The sequence below is a fragment of the Gobio gobio genome (genome assembly GCF_949357685.1).
Source record: "Gobio gobio genome assembly, chromosome: 24".
NCBI lineage: Eukaryota > Metazoa > Chordata > Actinopteri > Cypriniformes > Gobionidae > Gobio > Gobio gobio.
Genome location: NC_137120.1, coordinates 32,936,771 through 32,958,899, shown reverse-complemented (window position 1 = coordinate 32,958,899; position 22,129 = coordinate 32,936,771). Strand labels below are relative to the sequence as shown.

At 38.7% G+C, this 22,129-nt stretch overlaps 1 protein-coding gene across 1 annotated transcript in view; it reads left to right on the top strand.

Annotated features, from left to right (window-relative positions):
• Window positions 1-21,869, top strand: part of hcn2b (hyperpolarization activated cyclic nucleotide-gated potassium channel 2b) — a 51,289-nt gene extending 29,420 nt beyond the window's left edge. Inside the window, exons 5-8 of the mRNA XM_079806989.1 lie at window positions 7,068-7,214; window positions 7,290-7,530; window positions 16,102-16,266; window positions 18,089-21,869. Of these exons, the coding sequence (XP_079663115.1) occupies window positions 7,068-7,214; window positions 7,290-7,530; window positions 16,102-16,266; window positions 18,089-18,969 (1,434 nt within the window). The 3' untranslated portion in view covers window positions 18,970-21,869. The remainder of the gene's footprint in view (window positions 1-7,067; window positions 7,215-7,289; window positions 7,531-16,101; window positions 16,267-18,088) is intronic.
• Window positions 21,870-22,129: the final 260 nt, after the last annotated feature.

The window sequence follows — 22,129 nt, the reverse complement described above, 5'->3', positions numbered from 1 at the left end:
CAAGCATTACATTGCTTAAATTTGACATGCTTAGGTCTAGCCTCTAACAAACGCTCATATAGAGTAGAATGACTCGGATCAGTTACTGCGCCCCAGGGAATTGTGGTTGTACGTACAGGCCTGCTGAGATGTACAGATCAAGCTTTATCAATCGACCATTGGGCACTGCAGTCTCTCCTTAGATTAGTACGGGACAATATTGATCACAACATTGTCTCCAACATGTACTATACAGAAGATAATATACTGACTGCATCATGTATGGAAACCTTTTGACAAGAGTATACATCAAGAATTACAACCTTATCATTGTAAGTGGTTGTGATCTTTGTTTAGGGTTGTGGACTGTAGAGGTCTCACATCACGTTGGGTATTACCTAATGGTAAACCATCATAATCCAAGTTGGCGTTGGATACCTATGGTCCGCTGATGGACTCGATGTCCATATGGGACGAAAGCTTGATATACGGTTCACAGGACTCAGGCTTTCATCCCCCCCTCCCTGGTGACTACGATGACCTTGATGCTTTGGCAGATGGTCATGGGAAATATATCATCCCTTTATGTCACTGGCTGAAGATGAACTGCATGTCCCATTAAAAAGAGAGAAAAAAACCCTGTGGACTGGCAGAAAATGTGATTGGATTTCATGCATTTAGCACATGCGCTAACATAGTTCATAATTAATATCTTGTTTCCCCATGTTTACTGGAGCGGTGTGATTTGTAAGCTAGCTTGGGTTGGAATCGATTACATTTTTACGGAAACAAAATGAACAGTTTGGAAATGAAAGTCCTGGTGCTGTATGGAGAAACACTGCTGAAAACAAGCAAGCAAGCAACAAAGACTGAGCTAATATTTAATAAGCCAAATCAGTTGAAATGTGCGAGTCAGATCAGAATATGTCCATTCAGGACTAAGATGATTAACTCAGTACATTACGCAACATTGCATCAATTCTTGATGACTTCTGTTAGGAAGCTTACTCAGGTTAATCGGATCATCTACCTGTAGGTCAACCAGATGTGTAGCTTATCTTATTTGCACTAAGCTAATGCTAGAACTGTCCTGTGACAGCCACACAGCTTCCATCCATCCATCCATCCATCCATCCATCCATCCATCCATCCATCCATCCATCCATCCATCCATCCATCCATCCATCCATCCATCCATCCATCCATCCATCCATCCATCCATCCATCCATCCATCCATCCATCCATCCATCCATCCATCCATCCATCCATCCATCCATCCATCCATCCATCCATCCATCCATCCATCCATCCATCCATCCATCCATCCATCTATCTATCTATCTATCTATCTATCTATCTATCTATCTATCTATCTATCTATCTATCTATCTATCTATCTATCTATCTATCTATCTATCTATCTATCTATCTATCAATCAATCAATCAATCAATCTAGTCTGAGACCATGTGTAATTGAAAGTTTCCTGAAGTGTGGTATCCATCTATGGTATCCATCCATCCATCTATCTCAGGTATCCATTCATCCGTCTGTCCGTTCGTATCTATCTATCTATCTATCTATCTATCTATCTATCTATCTATCTATCTATCTATCTATCTATCTATCTATCTATCTATCTATCTATCTATCTATCTATCTATCTATCTATCTATCTATCTATCTATCTATCTATCTATCTATCTATCTATCTATCTATCTATCTATCTATCTATCTATCTATCTATCTATCTATCTATCTATCTATCTATCTATCAATCTAGTCTGAGACCATGTGTAATTGAAAGTTTCCTGAAGTGTTTTCAGCACTAATACACAGACCTCGTCTCTATGTAATCGGAGGCTCAAACAGTGATTGCAACAAGGTTCAAGTAATCGTCCTCGCGTTTCAGCTTAACACCTTGTCTTACTTCAAAGCTGATTGAATGAACCGGAGAGAAGAAAATAGACTTCCTTGATCGAAAGGGACAAAGAGTAAATTACAGAGTTTGTCGAGCTTGACGTGACAAGCGGCACAGTTATTTTGAGGTGGCTAAATGTTGATGTGCTAGTAAACACGTTTGTGGTGCTTTCTTTAATCATGGTTTTGTCAGTGTTAAACAGACAGTCTCTGATTACATTCTCTTACTAAAGATTTGCAACACTATTGCATTTTAAACAAATTAATTCGAATTCTATTAAACGCTGCAAGCCTCCTATACATGTAAATTAGGCTCATTAAAGATGTGTTTTATTCACAAAACTCTGCGTTATTTGCCTGTTGCAATTAGTATTGTGCTAGAAAGAAAGGCAAAAAGGCGAAGAGGGCATGCTGTTGTTTCTTTCGGTTATGTGCGATTGTATAAATCCCTTATCCAATTGTAATTCATTAAGATTGAATTAGATTAGGATTTGGGCCGGATTACTGAAACAAAAGGTTTTCATGAAATGGGTTTATGATAGGGATTTCCACTCTGAGCTAATTAAAGTCAGTCAGTGCACTTCTCATGATTCCCCTCCCTCTGCCGAAGGGATGATGTGTAATAGTGTGCATGCTAACACACACATGCCATGTCTGTGGTATATAGCATATATCTGCTTCTGACTGGAAGTATAAGCTTTCTTTTGTTGCTACATGTCTTCGCTTCTTCTCAATCCCTCATTTCTTTGGTCTGGCAAAGCTACAAGCATTTAATAACCATGTTTGTCGGCACCATTTCGGGGTGGGTTCCTGATTTCTGGGTTCTTTGATTAGATGATGGTGTTTGCGAGGGCATTCCTATGGTATTTAGCATGCAAGGTGCGGGACATGTTATGTTTAATAAAGGGATAGTTCCCTCAAAAATGTATATTCTAATAATTTACTCAACCTCATGTTGTTCCAAATCTGTTTGACTTCACGCACGCACAAACACACACACATTATGAAGAACTGTTTTACTGTTTTCGTCCATACAGTGAAAGTCAATGGGGACCAAAAAACATTTAAAAGATTTTACAAATCTTTTGATTCCTGCAAATCCCTCCATACAATAGCACAATGGCCTGCACAACATACAGCACCTGTCACCAACAAGTGCAACAGACTGCACCCCTGTTAGTAGCTCAAGAATCGACCCAAGGCTTGTCAAGCCGAGCATATGTCACCGCGCACATACCAACAGTCATTATCCACATGCCTTTTCCAACCAACACCGTCCATCCAGCTCGGAGGTCACTAAGGAGCATCACCCTTCCCCCACGTCATTATCCTGGTGTGCACATGACCCAATATAGTTGAGTTATGTTGGAATATGAGGTGCGAGAGGCCACAGAAGACTGTCTCACATTTAACACGGCTTCAGAAATATTGTGACTGAAGGTTTAAATTTAGCACACACCTATACTGTAAATAGCCTCCCTCCTTGGTAATAAGTGACCTTAGCTTCATCTTCACCACCTTAACCCTCTGGTGCTCTTAGTTAAGGGGTTGCATTGGTTGTCTTCCAGGTCATAAGTGACCGGACACCTAAAAATTAAACTTCCTCCACCCCAGTAAAACCAATGCAATTTATTTTTCTTCAATAATATTTTTTCATTTTAATTTTGTATTTTGAGATGATTTGATGGCATTATTTTAATATTTATGCAATAATTATGGTCTATTTTTGCCATTGAAAAAAACTATACAAAACATTTTTTTATTTTTTATTATTGCAGTATTTCAGGTTAAAATAAAGACTAGGTAGCCTGGATGCCAGCCGAATTTAGCCCCGCCCACAAAATGTTTTGCTCGGGCAATTCGGTCTGGACTCGCTCCATAGAGGAGGAATTATGCCCGAACAGAAACTGTTTGGACCAATGAAATTGTCAGGGCGGGCTTTAGACGATGATGGACAGATGATCAACAGTAACGTAATCATCCACGTCATCGAAGGCTCTTGGGTTGAATTTGCTCTTATCCTAAACGGAGAACTTGTTCGTATATGCATTCACCTTCACTATTTCTCTCAGAAACGATGATCGTGTTGGTAAGTACTCTGTGTATCCTTAAATTATTTTATTACTGCCAAAGATCGTTTACACTCATGTTTTTCTTGTAACGTTACTTAATCATGCGTGCGTGCAGACAGGGTTTCCAAGTGTTTTTGCAATGTCGCGCACAATTGCTACTCAAAACGTTTGGTTGGCAAAATATGTTATTTTGGCAAGGTTGCCTGCTAAAATTCGCATTCCTGGGTTTATATAATCACATAATTGGGGTCGCTTCAACCCGCGGACATGGAGAAAAACACGGACTTGGTAACATTGCAGTTGAGTTCTGTTGACATTTGACAACTAAAGTTACGCGTCGCTCCGTTGCTCTGATTGGTTGTGGGTCTATCCAATTGAGGTCTTTCCTGGCTCGGTTGAAACACGCCCCATAATCAAAGCTCAACGGAGCGGTACCAGACTCAAATTCTGACTAGAATTGAGTATGGCCACGCCAGGCTAAAGACTAGGCCTTCCAAATATATTTTTTTGAAGGAAGATTAGCGCCCTCTTTTGGAATTATTTAAGAAATCATGCAACCATGGATGTAATCACTAGAGGTCTCTATAGAGAGGCTTGAGAATTCCCTAGTTCTCTTTTGAACACATTTAATGATTATTTTTTTTGATGGATTTGAATATATATTTAAAAAATCTCAAAGACTATTTAGAAGTTTTAGATTTTTTTTTGTTGTTGTTAGAAATATAGAATTTTTTTCTTTGAATTTGTGATTTTGCAGATTTACCATTTATTTCCTATCGTGTCATTTTTGCGCGAAGAGCACAAGTGGGAGTATTTTTTTACGACCACTTAGCATGCTCGAATCATGCCCTAAATGTTTTTGGTGTGTTTACATTCCTAATGCTAGAAAAGTCACTTTTTTCATAGGTGTGTGTGTGTGTGTGTATAAGTGTGCGTGTGTGAGAGTGGATGTGTCAATATCACACTCTTGATGTTTTAGAGTGGGTTGACTTTACTGCTCCTTTACTGCTGTTGACTTTTTTTCAGCATTGTGGCCGATTTGTAGATTGTACACACAAATATTCTGAGAATTTTTGTGAGTTTGCTGATTTCCCATTCATTTCCTATGGTCGGTCATTTATGACTGAAGACAATGAACCTTACTCTTTTTTACAACCAATTAGCATGCTTGAATCATGACCCCAATTTTTTTGTGAGTTTACATACCTAATGCTAGAAAAGTCACCAAGTTTCATATCATTCCGATGAAGCAGTGATTTTTAAAATTTCAAAACAGAAAATTTTCCGGTCAGAAATGACCGAAGAGCACCAGAGGGTTAACCTAAGTCAGTCTGTCTATCCATCCGTCCGCCAATCTATGATACCTTTGCAAAATATACTTAATCTACACTAAATACTCTTAGTATTGTCCAGTATCATATAGGTGGACATTCATCTCTATCAAATGCAGTGGATTATTAAATGGAGACAGTAAATCAAGCTTGTCATTGATGGGGATTGCCATCAGGATGTGTGTGTGTGTGTGTGTGTGTGTGTGTGTGTGTGTGTGTGTGTGTGTGTGTGTGTGAGAAAGATGCTGCAGTCATGTCATGAGCTGGTGTTATTAACACACTCTCTAACCTCTGCACTTTGACATTCAACATAGGTGGCATTTTCAAAATTGGACATTTCGTTGAAATACTGTGAATGTATTCATTGAAAAACCTGTGAAATATAGCCACCATGCTATATCACTGATTCTTGAGTACTAGGATAATCAGACCGTATTATAGACACATTTCTTCAGAATTTAATTTTAGCAACACATTGTGACTCAACACTTCGCTACACTTCAAGTGACTCAAATATTCAATGCAGATAAATAAATCAATTTTTGCAGACATTTTTGAAAGAAAGAAAATTACATCTCTTTTTTTTCCTAAGGAAATTAGAAAAAAATTGACTTTTTTTGTAAATAAATTGAATATAGATAATATTGACACTAAAATTTTTTATTTATTATTTTGAACTCAAGACCCATTCACTTCAAAAAGCGCACATTCCAAAAACTGTATTTTTAAGAGGGCATAAAATATTATGGTATGTATTCTCTTATTCGATAAAATATGATTGTTAAAATTGTTAGAAAAAAATATGAATATCATCAATGGACATGACATGTAAATTATAGATTTACATGTAAATTATAGATTATAGAACAACCCATATAATAAAAAAGTGGAATAAAATAACTGTTAAAAATATAATAATATAAAAGAACTTAACTGACTTTGTTGAATTTGTAGCAGGTAAAATATGGGAAAAGGACCTTCAAGATCAAGATGGACATTGAGCGTTTTCATAAATAACTGACGATGTTGACAAAAAAAAATAGGGACACAGCTATGAAACGTAAAACGAACCAAGCTAATGTTTCTTTAAAATGTTTTTCTTAAGTTTCAGATAGATTTTACTCTATATTAAATTAAATTTTTTTTAATCAAATGATATGGAAAATGTGATCATCACGTATTAGTTTCAAAGTAAAAATGAAGTTATTTAAAAACGAATGGCTAAGTCTGTTATAAGAATGAGTGATATGCTTTTGAAACATTCATTAAAGTATCATTCGCTGTTCAATATAATCTAATTTCTACACACCATATATATCGACGAAAGCATTTAACACAATGAATGTACTTCATATTCCTGTAACATAAACCAGAAAGCCATCACAGCACAGATGATGCTGTAGAGAGATGGTTAACTACATATGCTGCGCTATAAATAGAGTTTATCATCCGTTTCATCATACTCTTCCTGCTTTGAGAACATCACATTATCATATGCTCTTTAGTCTATCACAGCCACCATAAATAACTTCCTTTACGTTTCCTAAAATAGCAGAAGCGCCTATACAGGAAAGCAAGCCTGGAAGTTTACTTACTAACTTTCATCTGAATATAGTGATCCCTATCAGCATATCTCCACAAAAGAGGTCATGTGGGATTAAGATGGGCAACCCAAATGTTGGTGGTTGGGAATTTTGGGTCAGACGTGTGTCCTGAGATGTCAGCTAACATTCTTACCTGTGTCCATTTTCTATGTCTTATCAGTACAAGCAAGTTGAGCAGTACATGTCTTTCCACAAACTTCCGGCCGACTTCCGGCAGAAAATCCACGACTACTATGAGCACAGATACCAGGGCAAGATGTTCGATGAGGAAAGCATTTTGGAAGAACTGAACGAGCCATTACGAGAGGTACCATTTACCAACAGAAAACTGTACTCAATTGATAACTTGTCTTTAAACTCACATTGACTTCCGCACCTCCAGGAAATCGTCAACTTCAACTGCCGGAAGCTGGTGGCGTCCATGCCGCTCTTCGCCAATGCAGATCCCAACTTTGTGACAGCAATGTTAACCAAGCTCCGCTTCGAGGTCTTCCAGCCTGGAGATTACATCGTCCGAGAGGGAACTATCGGCAAGAAGATGTACTTCATTCAGCATGGCGTAGTCAGCATCCTGACCAAAGGGACTCTCGGCATGAAGCTCTCTGATGGCTCTTATTTTGGGGGTAAGGAACACACATAAAGACCATCTTATTAAATCGGAAACGTATGTATCAGTATGAAGATTATACTCAATATAGTACTTAGAGGGAAATGCTTTTCCAAGGCTAAACTGTTGTAAGGTTACATTTCCAAATTGTCATGTTGTGGCACCCTGTTAGCGCATACTAAAATATTACAATTTCAAGATTAAAGTCCCTATAGGAAAATGTACATTTTAGTTTCCAAATGCAGTACAACTAACGTTATCAAGAAAGAAAAAAACAAAACGTAGGAATATAAAATTTCCCCACAAGGATCATATTTGAAAATAACTTTTTACTATTACACTTACATAATTAATATATTATAATTAATATACTTTTACACTCCAAAAACTATCCATAATAGAAATTAAGTCAATCAAATCACTCATAATTTTAAGTTTTACTACTATACTTGAATATTATAATTAATTTACTGCACTTTTACATTCCCTAATTAAATAAATTAAGTCAATTAAATCACTTACAGTGAGGAAAATAAGTATTTGAACACCCTGCTATTTTGCAAGTTCTCCCACTTAGAAATAATGGAGGGGTCTGAAATTGTCATCTTAGGTGCATGTCCACTGTGAGAAACATAATCTAAAAATAAAAAATCCAGAAATCACAATGTATGATTTTTTAACTATTTATTTGTATGATACAGCTGCAAATAAGTATTTGAACACCTGAGAAAATCAATGTTAATATTTGGTACAGTAGCCTTTGTTTGCAATTACAGAGGTCAAAGGTTTCCTGTAGTTTTTCACCAGGTTTGCACACACTGCAGGAGGGATTTTGGCCCACTCCTCCACACAGATCTTCTCTAGATCAGTCAGGTTTTTGGCCTGTCGCTGAGAAACACAGAGTTTGAGCTCCCTCCAAAGATTCTCTATTGGGTTTAGGTCTGGAGACTGGCTAGGCCACGCCAGAACCGTGATATGCTTCTTACAGAGCAACTCCTTGGTTATCCTGGCTGTGTGCTTCGGGTCATTGTCATGCTGGAAGACCCAGCCTCGACCCATCTTCAATGCTCTAACTGAGGGAAGGAGGTTGTTCCCCAAAATCTCGCAATACATGGCCCTGGTCATCCTCTCCTTAATACAGTGCAGTCGCCCTGTCCCATGTGCAGAAAAACACCCCTAAAGCATGATGCTACCACCCCCATGCTTCACAGTAGGGATGGTGTTCTTGGGATGGTACTCATCATTCTTCTTCCTCCAAACACGGTTAGTGGAATTATGACCAAAAAGTTCTATTTTGGTCTCATCTGACCACATGACTTTCTCCCATGACTCCTCTGGATCATCCAAATGGTCATTGGCAAACTTAAGACGGGCCTGGACATGTGCTGGTTTAAGCAGGGGAACCTTCCGTGCCATGCATGATTTCAAACCATGACGTCTTAGTGTATTACCAACAGTAACCTTGGAAACGGTAGTCCCAGCTCTTTTCAGGTCATTGACCAGCTCCTCCCGTGTAGTTATGGGCTGATTTCTCACCTTTCTTAGGATCATTGAGACCCCACGAGGTGAGATCTTGCATGGAGCCCCAGTCCGAGGGAGATTGACAGTCATGTTTAGCTTCTTCCCTTTTCTAATGATTGCTCCAACAGTGGACCTTTTTTCACCAAGCTGCTTGGCAATTTCCCCGTAGCCCTTTCCAGCCTTGTGGAGGTGTACAATTTTGTCTCTAGTGTCTTTGGACAGCTCTTTGGTCTTGGCTATGTTAGTAGTTGGATTCATACTGATTGTATGGGGTGGACAGGTGTCTTTATGCAGCTAACGACCTCAAACAGGTGCATCTAATTTAGGATAATAAATGGAGTGGAGGTGGACATTTTAAAGGCAGACTAACAGGTCTTTGAGGGTCAGAATTCTAGCTGATAGACAGGTGTTCAAATACTTATTTGCAGCTGTATCATACAAATAAATAGTTAAAAAATCATACATTGTGATTTCTGGATTTTTTTAAAAATTATGTCTCTCACAGTGGACATGCACCTACGATGACAATTTCAGACCCCTCCATGATTTCTAAGTGGGAGAACTTACAAAATAGCAGGGTGATCAAATACTTATTTTCCTCACTGTATTATATTAAAATAATTATATCAAACTCAATCATACTGTAATAAATTGCAAATTACTTCGAGCCAAGGCTAAATTGTTTTTAGCTATTTAGGGCTGCCAAACGATTAATCGTGATTAATCGCATCCAAAATAAAAGTTTATATTTGCATAATATATGTATGTGTACTGTGTATAATTATGTATATTTGAATACACACACATGCATGTATATATTTACAAAATATTTGCATGTATTTACTGTATATATATTTATATTATATATAACATTTCCCTTAAATATATACATGCATGTGTGTGTGTGTATTTACATACTAATGCTGGGCAATCGATTAATCGCAATTAATCGCATCCAAAATAAAAGTTTTTATTTACATAATATATGCGTGTGTACTGTGTATAATTACAATGTCTATATAAATACACACTCCATGTATTTATGAAAAATTTGCATGTATATACTGTATATATATATATTAGTGCTGTCAGTTAAACGCGTTATTAACGACGTTAACGCAAACCTATTTTAACGGCGTCAATTTTTTTATCGCGAGATTAACGTTCTTTTTGGTCTAACAAACTTTGTAGTTTTTTCACATGCTGTTGCAACAACTAGTAACGTTAGAAAAACTACAACACCACTCCGGATGTAGCTAGACCGGAAACAAAACATCAGGCACGCTGCGGCTGCCCGCAGTTTGGGCCATTAAAAGAGTAGACGTGGATGGCAAGCGTGAGACGCCGAAATGAGAAACGTATTATGCCATGGTTTAACTCAGGGGTCTTCAACTAAAAGTGCTTGTCTTGAGCGCTGCTTTCTGCTCTGATGGTGCTTTCACACCAGACGCGAATGAAGCGTTTTGCGCGAGTGATTTAAGTCAATGCAAAGACGCAAATAGACATTCTGCGGCGCGGATTAAGCGGCGTGCATGTCGCGTCATTCGCGTCCGGTGTGAACGCACCATCAGTCTCTTCTTCACTGCATGCTTGACCGCGCGTCTGGGTCTGAACGTAGTAACTGAGCATTGCAACGTTAACTGTTTCATTACGTCAAAAGGCTTCGCGGTCCGGATTCGGACCGGAGTCCACTAGTTGGCGACCCCTGGTTTAACTGCACTATAGGCGGAGTCCTAGTTTACCTTGCATGTGCACTTTGTAATTTTATTTTGTATCACCCTGTTTTGATCCCTTAGAAAGGGCTGTTGAAGGGGCTGTTTGTGCAACAAAGTATTTGTTTCACCCTTTTATTGATGGGCAGTGTTACATTGTGTGAGATTATTTGCTCCAAGTGAGAATGTTGGTGTGAAATCGAACACTAAAGTATGCCAATGTTGTTTTCAATAAAACAAACATTTGAACAAAGCAAGCCGATCCACTTTTCTATGTTGATAAGATCATTAAAATAAGAAAAAATAATGGGACAAAAAGAAATCAAGGGACATTTAGAATAAATAAAAATGTGCGATTAATTGTGATTAATTGTGAGTTAACTATGACATTAATGCGATTAATCGCGATTAAATATTTTAATCGTTTGACAGCACTAATATATATTTATATAATGTATCTTAAATATAAAAACATTTTTCTTAAATATATATATGCATGTGTGTGTATTCATATATACATAATAAATATACAGTACACACACATATAATATGTAAACACAAACTTTTATTTTGGATGCGATTAATCATGATTAATCGATTTTTTTTTTTTTTTTTTAACCTTTATTTATCCAGGTAAACTGTTTGAGAACCACTTCTCATTTACAAACATGACCTGGCCATCGATTGCCCAGCACCTAATATAAACATAATCATACACAGTACACACACATGCATAATATGCAAACACAGACTTTTATTTGGGATGTGATTAATCCTGATTAATCGACTTGACAGCACTATTAATTATACACAGCACACACACACATATATATATTTTGTAAACACAAAAAAACGAAAAGTGTTTTACAGCACTACTATTAACGTGTATTAATATGAAAGTTCAAAATTATGCACAAAAAAAAAATGCTAAAAACACTCATTGGTTCAATAGTCAAAGAATTTAAAAAAAAGAATTTGCAAGTGAAAAAATAAAAGCATGCTAAAAATGTTTAGTGTCGTACATTATTGCACCTGATCATTGCTCCATCTGAGGCCCTAACAGCTCACTTGCACTGCCATACAGTGATAAACACCACTGACATTTGAACACGACTCCTTAGTTTCTCCCTCCAGCAAGCTTTGTCCCATTTAAGATGCTGCCTTCTTCGAGGGGCTTGCGTTGGTGATCCAGAAAAAAGCAGTGTTTTTCCCCCCAGAGTCTTTAGGGCAAGGTCTGGGAGGGGCAAGGAGCAGGGTTCACTGAGGCTGTGAATATACCAGGAGCCAGGGGCACTGAAGAAGGGCTGCAGAAAAAGAACAAATGTGGTTAATTAATAACACCAAATTAGTGGAGCAGAACAGAAATGGCAGAGCGATTTGTAACGTCAACTTCAGAGATTCCCTGGCCAAAAACAATTACAGTGTACCTTTTACAAAGCATGAATGAGAGGGGCTTATTCATGATGCCAGACTGATTTGTCATGGTTCTCTATACTGATCACAGCATTTCTGCTTGCATGATTCACATAATAAAAATCCCACTCCGTTAAAGAAATGAGATTATTCAAAGCTGTAAAATAAAACAAAGATTATATTTGAATAGTATGAAAAAGTATATTTCAATAGAAAATACTATTTCCGTTTTTCTAGTTCCAAATTTCACGTTCAATTCAATGTGTTACTTGAGGTGTGTGTAATTGTTTCTGAAATGTCTAAACCAAATTTTTATCTGTCCAGTATTTAAATGCATTTTTCACATGTTAAGACTTAAAATATACAATATATGTTAAGATAAGGATATTTTGAATAATGTTTTTGTCCATGCAATGAAAGTCAATGGGGTCCAAAAACAACATTTGGACCCCATTGACGTCCATTGTATGGACCATATTGAATAAATATAACATTACAATTTTTTTGGCAATAACACTACATTACCAATGGAAGAACAACTGTAAAACAGTTGTTCATGGCTTGTTAGGTTACCATGAAAATAGCGTGGACATTTGATTTAGTTAATAGCATATAAACCATTGTATATTCTACATTCTGTATTCTATTTAAGCAACTATAAGGCTTTTAAAATTGCATTTGGCTACATTCAAGAGTGACACATGGATACATTAAACATGTGTAATTGGTATACTTTTTAGCAGCTTATAGTAATGAGATTTATCATTAATCTTCTGAGCTGAGCTTTAATTATCTCAAATCTGAACGTCTGCATATACATGCTCGATTCAAAGTTATTTTGTGAATACCTTCAATAGCAAGAACTTTTGAGTTAATCTCTATAAATTTTCCATGAAAAACATTACGGAGATTTGTGATATTGCATGTTCTTTATGTAATAACTTTATATGAGAGCTAAATTGAATGGTACAATTTGACATTTGTGGTAAAAGAAGATGAGACAGGTCAGTATTGCAGTTCAAGAATTTGCAGTGCGTAAGTTCTGGTTCAGTAGTATCTGTCCTTTTTTCCTACTTATTAGTGTCCATCATTCTCAGCTGCCCTTGTTACTCGGAAAATTATTCATCAAAAATATTTAATCATCAAATCTGGCTGTAAAAGAAGTACAGTTATTGGCCAAATCAGCTCTAGAATTTGAAAGAATATTACATGCAGTATTTAACAAGAGGCTGCATGTGCCAAATTTACAAAGGCTTGTCAAGAAGGGACGTGGCCAAAAAACTTCAAAGACCAAATGAGCTGCACTAGAAACAGCCAGGGCACTATGGGAAATTTTTTCCCAGTAAAAATATCAACATCCTTAAAAATATCAATTTAATGAGAGACATAAATATATTTTGTTAAGATTATTAAACCGATGATACTTAAAAAAGCAATTGCAAATACAAGAAACAAAGATAAGAAAAATAAAGTATATATTTTTCAAAACCACATTATGTTATGCAATTTAGTTTCAAGTACATTTATTAATTTTTTTTACTGAAAAAATACAAAACTCATTGAGAAATTGATCTTTGTAGTGAAGTGAAGTGAAGTGTGGCCAAGTATGGTGACCCATACTTCGAATTTGTGCTCTGCATTTAACCCATCCAAGTGTGCACACACCGTGAACACACACCCAGAGGGTGGAAGAGAGCGCTAGTTATTCACTCCCCCCACCGAAAATTCCTACCGGACCTGAGATTCGAACCCGCAACCTTTGGGTTACAAGTCCGACTCTCTAACCATTAGGTCACGACTGCCCCGTTAGCATCTCCAACCATTTGGCCATGACTAGTCCTGTCTGTATATGTGAAAAAAAAAAAGTTTTGTAAAAGCAACTTTTCCCCTCGAGTTGAGTTTTACCGTTTTCGATTCCATTCAGCAATCTCTGGGTCTGGCGGTAGCACTTTTAGCATAGCTTAGCATAGATCATTGAATCTGATTAGACCGTTAGCATCATGATATTACGCAGTGCCTGAAAATAGTCCCCGTGCTGTTCCCTGTGCAAGCAGGTTGTCACGTTGGTTATGTTGATGGAAGTTAGCCTATTTTCAGGCGTTGCCTGCCCGTAATATCATTGCGCCTGCTGTACCCATGGTACGGCAGCAAAGTTCCTTGATTATTACGCAGGAATGAGAGTATAGTTGCTAGCCATATCGGTCTAGAAAATCGCAACTTTTCCATTTTCCTTAGTACACGATGTAACTACAGAAAAGTCAAGTTTTAAATAGGAAAAATATTGAAACTCTTTGGTCCTTTTTGAGCGAGATGCTAACGGTCTAATCAGATTCAATTATCTATGCTAAGCTATGCCGAAAGTGCTACCGGCAGACCCAGAGATCGGCTGAATGGATTTGAAAATGGTAAAACTCAACTGTTTAACTCCATTTTCAAAAAATAGAGGAGTGTTCCTTTAATGCTGTTGTAAAAGTTAAGGTTATAGTTCTGAAATAAATGTAACTAAATATTCAATATTATCAATTGAACAACAGTTTTTTAATAAATTAAACAGAAGGTTAAGTCTCTATCTCAAAGGCCCTTATTAAGAATCAGATGTTACCCCGAATTAAAGCTTTATTGATTTTTTTTTTTATGACTGGCAACTACCACTTGAATCCTCTATTGGAGTTTTATCCACTCTACAGGGATGAGTGGCACAGCAACTTCAATTAGAGTGAGCTGTGCCAACATTCACTTTGAACTGTGGCCACATTTTCAACTGGCTATATCCCAGCATCCTTTTGACTGTCTGTGTGTAGAGAGAGCCCCTTCAGTCAGTGACAGGATCTTACCGCTGTATAATGCTGAGTTTGACCTTCCTCTCAGAGAGAAGAGGTGTAGTTAGGAGACAAAGCAAACCGCCAGGTCCTCTACAGTTACCTTTTCAGGTTTCAACTCCAGTTGTGGTGAAATTTCAATGTGTTCTTTCAAGAATGAAGAGAAAAGAGATTGAAAAACTTAATTAACAAGACTATTATGTTGAAGTCTATGTTCTGTGGATATTTAGACCACCTGTTTCGAACACTGGTGTAAGGCAAAACCCATTTAAACCAGCCTAACATGGTCAAGGTGGTCTCCCAGCCAGACAGTCTCTTTTGATGGTTTTAGAGGATCTCTTGTCCACTAGTCAGACTAAGAGAGCATCTGACCGACCAGCTAAACACCAACTAAACCAGTCTTATCTGAACTTGGTCTACTAGCATGGCGAAGTTGGTGTTCAGCTTGTCACCCAGCTGACCAGTGACAGAAACCACTCTAAAGCCGACATGGCTAGGAAACCAGAGAAGGTGAGCAAACCAACTTAGGCACAGACAGCTTTTGGTGGTTCCTTAGTGAATCTGCCAGCTTGACAAGTACTAAAAACCTAGTCTAAAACCAACTAAGACCAGCTTTAGGCTGGTTTAAGCAGAGGCTTTTCTTACATCAGGTACAGCCAGCGCAGAACCTGATTTCACCAATTGCAACATGTTGATCATCATCATCTTGATCATCAAGATCATCATCTTTGTTGATCCTGGAGCAACTTCCAATCAACCAATTAGATTTGAGGGACAAATTTAGAGTTTATGTCAAGTTTAGGCTTACAACCAGGGTTAGGTGCTTCTATATCAATGTTATTCCCGTATCATTTCCCTCTGATTTGGTAGGGTTAGGTTTAGGGGAAGTTATGGTTAGGACTACAATTTTCAGACAGGAATGTTATTCCAGGATCAACAAAATATGTTGACCCGGGAACGCGTCTAACTCGGCAAAATCAGGACGTGCTACAGGTAGATGGGCTCCCTTAGCTGGTCTCCCAGTTTGACAAGTACTAAAAGACTCATCTAAAACCAATTAAGAACGACTAAGATACAGAAGATTCAGGAACCACAACCATGATATGTCCTGTTCATTCTCAGAGATCTGCCTGTTGACCCGTGGAAGACGAACTGCCAGCGTGCGGGCGGACACCTACTGCCGACTGTACTCGCTCTCCGTGGACAACTTCAATGAAGTACTGGAAGAGTACCCCATGATGAGGAGAGCATTCGAGACAGTAGCCATCGACCGTCTTGATCGAATAGGTAAGTTGCCTAGAAAGTAAAATTGGTTGCATAAATACAATATAATAAAGAACCATGGTAATACTACAGTACATTATTTGTGAAGGTGTGTTTACCTGTGTTAGAGGCATTACTGGACCACAGCCCAGAAATTCCATTTGTTTGGACACCCATTGGTCACATCTGTGGGTAGATTCTTGTCAGCTCCAAAATTTGTTTGTCTTCAACACGATTATTTTGCCACCCTTGGCTTGTGTCCTCAGCACATAAACACGTAATTTGCCAAGAGAGGCAGGCCACCTGCCCTCCTCACCCTTCTCAGCATCCTCTTCCCTTATCTCCCAAGGTTAGCGTGCTCCTGATGTCACTCCCTGTCACATGACCACCTCAGTTGTTTACACACGGGCCATGCAACCACCCCACTCGCTGCTGTTGCCATGGCAGCCAGATTCCATAAATGATCAGTTCAGACCACAGACACTTTGCAGAAGAACATCCGCCACCACAATTTCACAATGCTGGCTGTTAAATTTATGAACGTCAAAAATGACTCAGTTGTTTATTTACTATGGGAAAAGAGAGATTCAGTCATGACACCAATTTGTAGGCCTAACCGGAAGGCTAATTCACCATGGGCTCCCTCTGTAATTTCCGAAGTGTTTTTTGATTTATGAGTGAAATAAGGTTTGTGGTTGACATATCATTGCATTATGTTTCATTGCGAATTATGCAAATTTCCCACAACATAGAAACACTAATAATGCTAAAGATACTAATTCTACTTTGAGTTTTAGACCACAAACTGAACAGCTCTTTTCAAAGAGACATCTAAAACAAAGTGTACATGATGAATGCCATAAATCTATGCTGCACATCGTGAGTAGCTGTGGATTTGGAAGACAGCTTGGTGAAATTGCATGCTTAAACCACGAGTGATAGATCCAAGTGTTATTTGTATGTGCTACTGGAGACGGAGGTGAGAGAAATTGAAGGTGATGTTGGGCCCTGCCAGCAGGAGCTTTCCAAAGGCTGTCATTTTAGCTGCAAATTGTCTTGCTAGCAGCAGGGTGCAGGTGATAGGCACGCGCCATGTCGCGAGTTAGTGTTAGCGGTGCAGTGACTCAGCACAACTACACCATTGCCAGACATTAAAGCTTCCCTCTCTCTGGAAATCTCAGCTGGGCTCTGGGGCTTGCTGTTCACAGGCTACTGGATAACCCATCAGTTTGAAAAAGCAACAGGAATCCACTAAGTAAAGTGCAAATATCCATCTAAACACGTTGTCAACACAGTCAAAACAAAAGACAAAACTAGAGGATGCAACTGGGAAAATGGCCCTAGGGGAAGCACCCTGGTGGTTAGTTCCTATAAATAAGTTCCAAGAACTACTCGGTGCGAAAGCTCTTATAGTGATCTTGAGACATGTTCTTAAAACTTAGACTTTACAATTTTTACCTTGACACCGCATTATCCTGCAAGTCAACAATCGACTAGTTCAGGGGTGTCCAATCCTCCTCCTGGAGGGCCACTTTTCTTCCCTTTTCCCCATTGTGCAAGTCTATTTCAATTACTCTTAAGCATCATATAATCACTACATCTGGAAAACAAAGAATAAATGTAGCATGCCGTTTCAGATTAAGCCTATGTTACTGTGTGTATGATGATTACTAAAGGCATAGAGTGTAATGGAGTAGAGTCTAATGGGTTCACTGTAATAATGAATGAATAAAACATTTAGGTAGTTGATACCATCATTAGACATCCATAACAGCTGTATTGTTTGCTAGTTACAAACGTATCTGTGTAGACAAAGCTATAACTGACCATAATCTGTACCTTTCAGGCAAGAAGAACTCCATCCTGATGCACAAAGTACAGCACGATCTTAACACTGGTGTCTTCAACAACCGTGAGAACGAGATGATCCAGGAGATTGTGAAGTACGATCGGGAAATGGTTAAACTAGTTAAACAAGGAGACATGCAGAGGCCCAGGGCCATGTCCATGACTCCTTCAACTCATGGGAGCATGTTTGGACCTTCTAGTCAACCCTCTACAAGTTCAGCCATTGCTAGCCTCCAGCAGGCTGTTGCCATGAGCTTCTGTCCCCAGATGGGCAACACTCTTGTGGGTTCTGGGGCTGTCCAGTCACCCCGCATGGTGCGACGCTTCCAGGTGGTCCAGAGCCAGACGCCCCCAGGCTCCCAGTACTCCACCTTAGCCCTTGCCTCTGCCCTTGCAGGCACACCTGTCCATAGCCCTCTGGCAACTACCGGTCGAACATTCCAGTATGGTTCCAGCCCCCCGGGTGCACCCTCAGGCTCCCAGTTATCACTTGTACAGCAACACGTCCCGAGTCCCACACATCGACCACTGGTTCCCAGGAGCGCTTTAAGCCAGGATGCCCGTGCCCTATCTGCCTCCCAGCCATCCTTACCCCATGACATGGTGCAGCCAGTTGGCCCAAGCCCTACCCAGTCCACCAGAGTCTCTTCCACTTCCATCGGTCCCCCTCAGATCCTCCCAGGCCCTGCTGTTATTAGAGGAACTATCCCGCCAAGAATGGCACTACCCCACCAAATGTCTGTAGGTGCATTTTTTCCCGCCTCCCTTCCCCAGATGAGACCCAGTTCAGATTCAGGACCGCCCAAGAAGGATTCAATAACTAGTCTACCAGAAACTGAACAACATCACATCAGATCTAGATTATCATCAAATTTGTGACCACGATAGTGTTGCCTGGGTCAGGAACGTGTGGACTCTCCTTCACAAAGAACGCTTCCCGACCCCTTGTTACACCTTTTGGATTTCATTCTCAGAATGTATGTGGTGCGACTGGTCACAGGGGCAAACAAAGCCTCGAGACTTGATAGCATTAAATGAACATGTCTGTATCATTCTTTCCACGATTGGGACATTTCCATTGTACCTATGATATAAACACCAATGTAGCTTCCACCCTCACAATTTGCCTCTTTGAAATGGTTTTCTTTATTGTAGCTGCTCACAAAGATGTACCTACTCCCTTTTATATACTGTAGTACACATAATGCAAACTGATCGTGTCTGAATACCGGGACTTAGCAGTTTGCTTCTGATCACAATGTAGGAGCTTACTCCCTCTTCTCAACGTGAACCGGCTAGACATTAGATATTTAACCTATAATACGCAATATTAGAATTGTTATAGAAAAATAAAGGTGTATTCGAAGGCACAAGAGTCACAAACCAGTTTCAAAACGAGATGTATTCTTACTGGAACTTCCGTCCATGTCTTTGTCTTATTCCTTCAGACCAAAGGAAGATGTTAACATAAGATGACATGTAAAGATGTGTCAAATGAAATGAAAGGATCAAAACAAATATAATTTCATTGCCTTGATTTCGAACGTTGTGTGTTTGTGTGACCATATGTGCGTTTGTTTCTTAGCTATCCCACAACAGGGCACATTTAATCATCTTGATTTGAATCAACAGTTTTCCCAATTAAGGTTCATGGGAGTGAATACCACATACATTGAGCTAATTATGCTGCTAAACTATGAAGTTTAGTGACCAGGAGACTAATTTGCCCTTATCTGGTGCATTCAAATTAATTTAAGTCTTAATTGCAAAGGACTTAAGTAGCTTTCTTCAAAAAGGTCAGCTTTTCATTATCAATGAACTATTTATTTATAAAACTGTGGCTCTGTCCTGTTTATAAAAATCCTTCTCCCTCACAAATAAAGCAGAGAGTGCGTGAACATGTCTTAATGTTCGAAGCTCGAGCAGTTTTGAGGGGGATCGCACATCTTAGAGGGCAAGTGAGGTTATGCGAGTAAGTACATTGGTGGTGATTACACCCTCCTCTGCAATGTGACGAGATCTATCAAGCGACGATGAGTCTCTCCACTATCTGTTGTTTTGGAACACTAAATAACTCACTCGCCATGGCTACCTAATGAGGTCTGATGTCCTCTCGGTTTCTGAATCCTTGAAAACCTATTTATATTCTGCTGTTAGTTACTATTTCACAGCTTTAAAGAGACTATAAGCTCTGTTGTAGCGGCTCCGATTTGTTCTTGGCATCCTGGAGACGAAGCCAAGCGTGAATTGCTCATTTATGATTTCTAACAAAGAATAAATGGGCAGATGGTTTAAAATAGCATCAGACTGTTCATATGCAGGGTATAAATTTCTTTTTTTATGACTTTGAACAAAATCATAATGTCTTTTAAATGATTCCCTGCAGACTCCGCTGTGCACGAGCCAGTGTAGTCACATGAGCCGATTAAAACAAATCTTATAGCCGTTTTAATGATGCACATGTCCTCGGTTTTATGTTGCACCAAAAACAGATGTTGATTTTATCCAATATATGCCAAGTGTTATATTTTTGCCAAAATTCTAAGTAATATTTGAAGCAATAAAGTTTACAGTTTGTCCCTGAGAAAGGAATTTTTGTCTCAGTTGTAGCTATCATTAACAATATAGGCTCCACAAAGTACCATACGTTTTTACTATGCATTATGGTAGAGGAATTTTTTTTAGAATTAAACTTTTTTTTCTGTTGTTGTTTTTGTTGTTCAAAAGCATAGGTATAGGTTTGATTGATCATAGTTTATCCATAGCACCTGTGGGCATTTTTCATGACTATGTTGATTAAAAAGCCATGTTTTTTTAGCAGCGGCTCTGCTGTTTTGTTCGAATAAACTTACAGAACATCTTGCGATGAAGGTACTTAACAAAAATGCTTCATTAATTAGGATGTTACAAGACCCTTGGGTTGTTTTGCAACTTTGCATGAAATAAAGTTGGATAATGATGGGCACATGGTCAAATATACTTACCATTTAATTCATTACATCAGTTCATTTTAATCCAACAAATCTGAAATTCAATTGGTTACCATTTCATTTGCTAAAGGTCCTATATTATAGCTTTCCTGTAGCTCAAACAGTAGTGCATGGTGCTAGCAACGCCAAGGTCATGGGTTCCATTCCCAGGGAAAGCAAGAACTGACAAAAATGTAAAAATGTGTACCTTGAATGCAATGTAAGTCACTTTGGATAAAAGCGTCTGAAAAATAGAGCTTAGATCGGGCTCAAAAAATAATCAAGCCCGCCCTACCCAAGCCCGGCCCAGCCCGACACATTAACTGTAATTATGAGCCCGATGTAAACCCGACCATTTACAATACCATTTTTTAATACGCGTGTTCTGACGAGAACGAGCCTGTAATGAGCGAAGCGGACAAGTGTCGCGCTCAGCTCAATAATCCACTCTATGCAGGCGCGCTCCACTCACGAACCCTCACCGGTAAAACGACGTTCGCTCAAATCCCGCTCAGACATGACATTTATCTGTACTTTAGCCTACTATACTTGTTGTAGCCATTAAACAATGTATTGTGTTTCATATTTATGTTTAAATATTATAATGTTATTTTTAAATTTCATCTGATTATGAAAAGTGCAAAAATGCGAGTGGGTCAGAAATGATTTTGGTGGTTATTATATTTTGTTTAATATTAAGTTTTGTTTTGTAGAAAACCTTTCTTTAAAGTGAATTTCGTTTTGTATAAATTGTATCTTAATTTTTTCCAGCCAATTGCCTGGAATTAATAAATAAGAAGCAAATAGACTATAGCAGACAATAATCGTGACATGGAGGCAGGAGCGATCACTTTCATTGCACATGAACTGGAGCGTGTCTCATAAATAAACTGAAACTCAGCAGCTACTTGCCTCACAGACATGAGAAATATGTGTATAGAAAGCTTGAAATGTCCACTTTTAAACGAAACAATTCAAAACAAAAAGAAATAGGCTGGTTAAGCAATGTACACTGTTCACGCGAGCAGCTCATGACTGGTGTCTCAGAACGGTCCTGCACGCTCCATCAC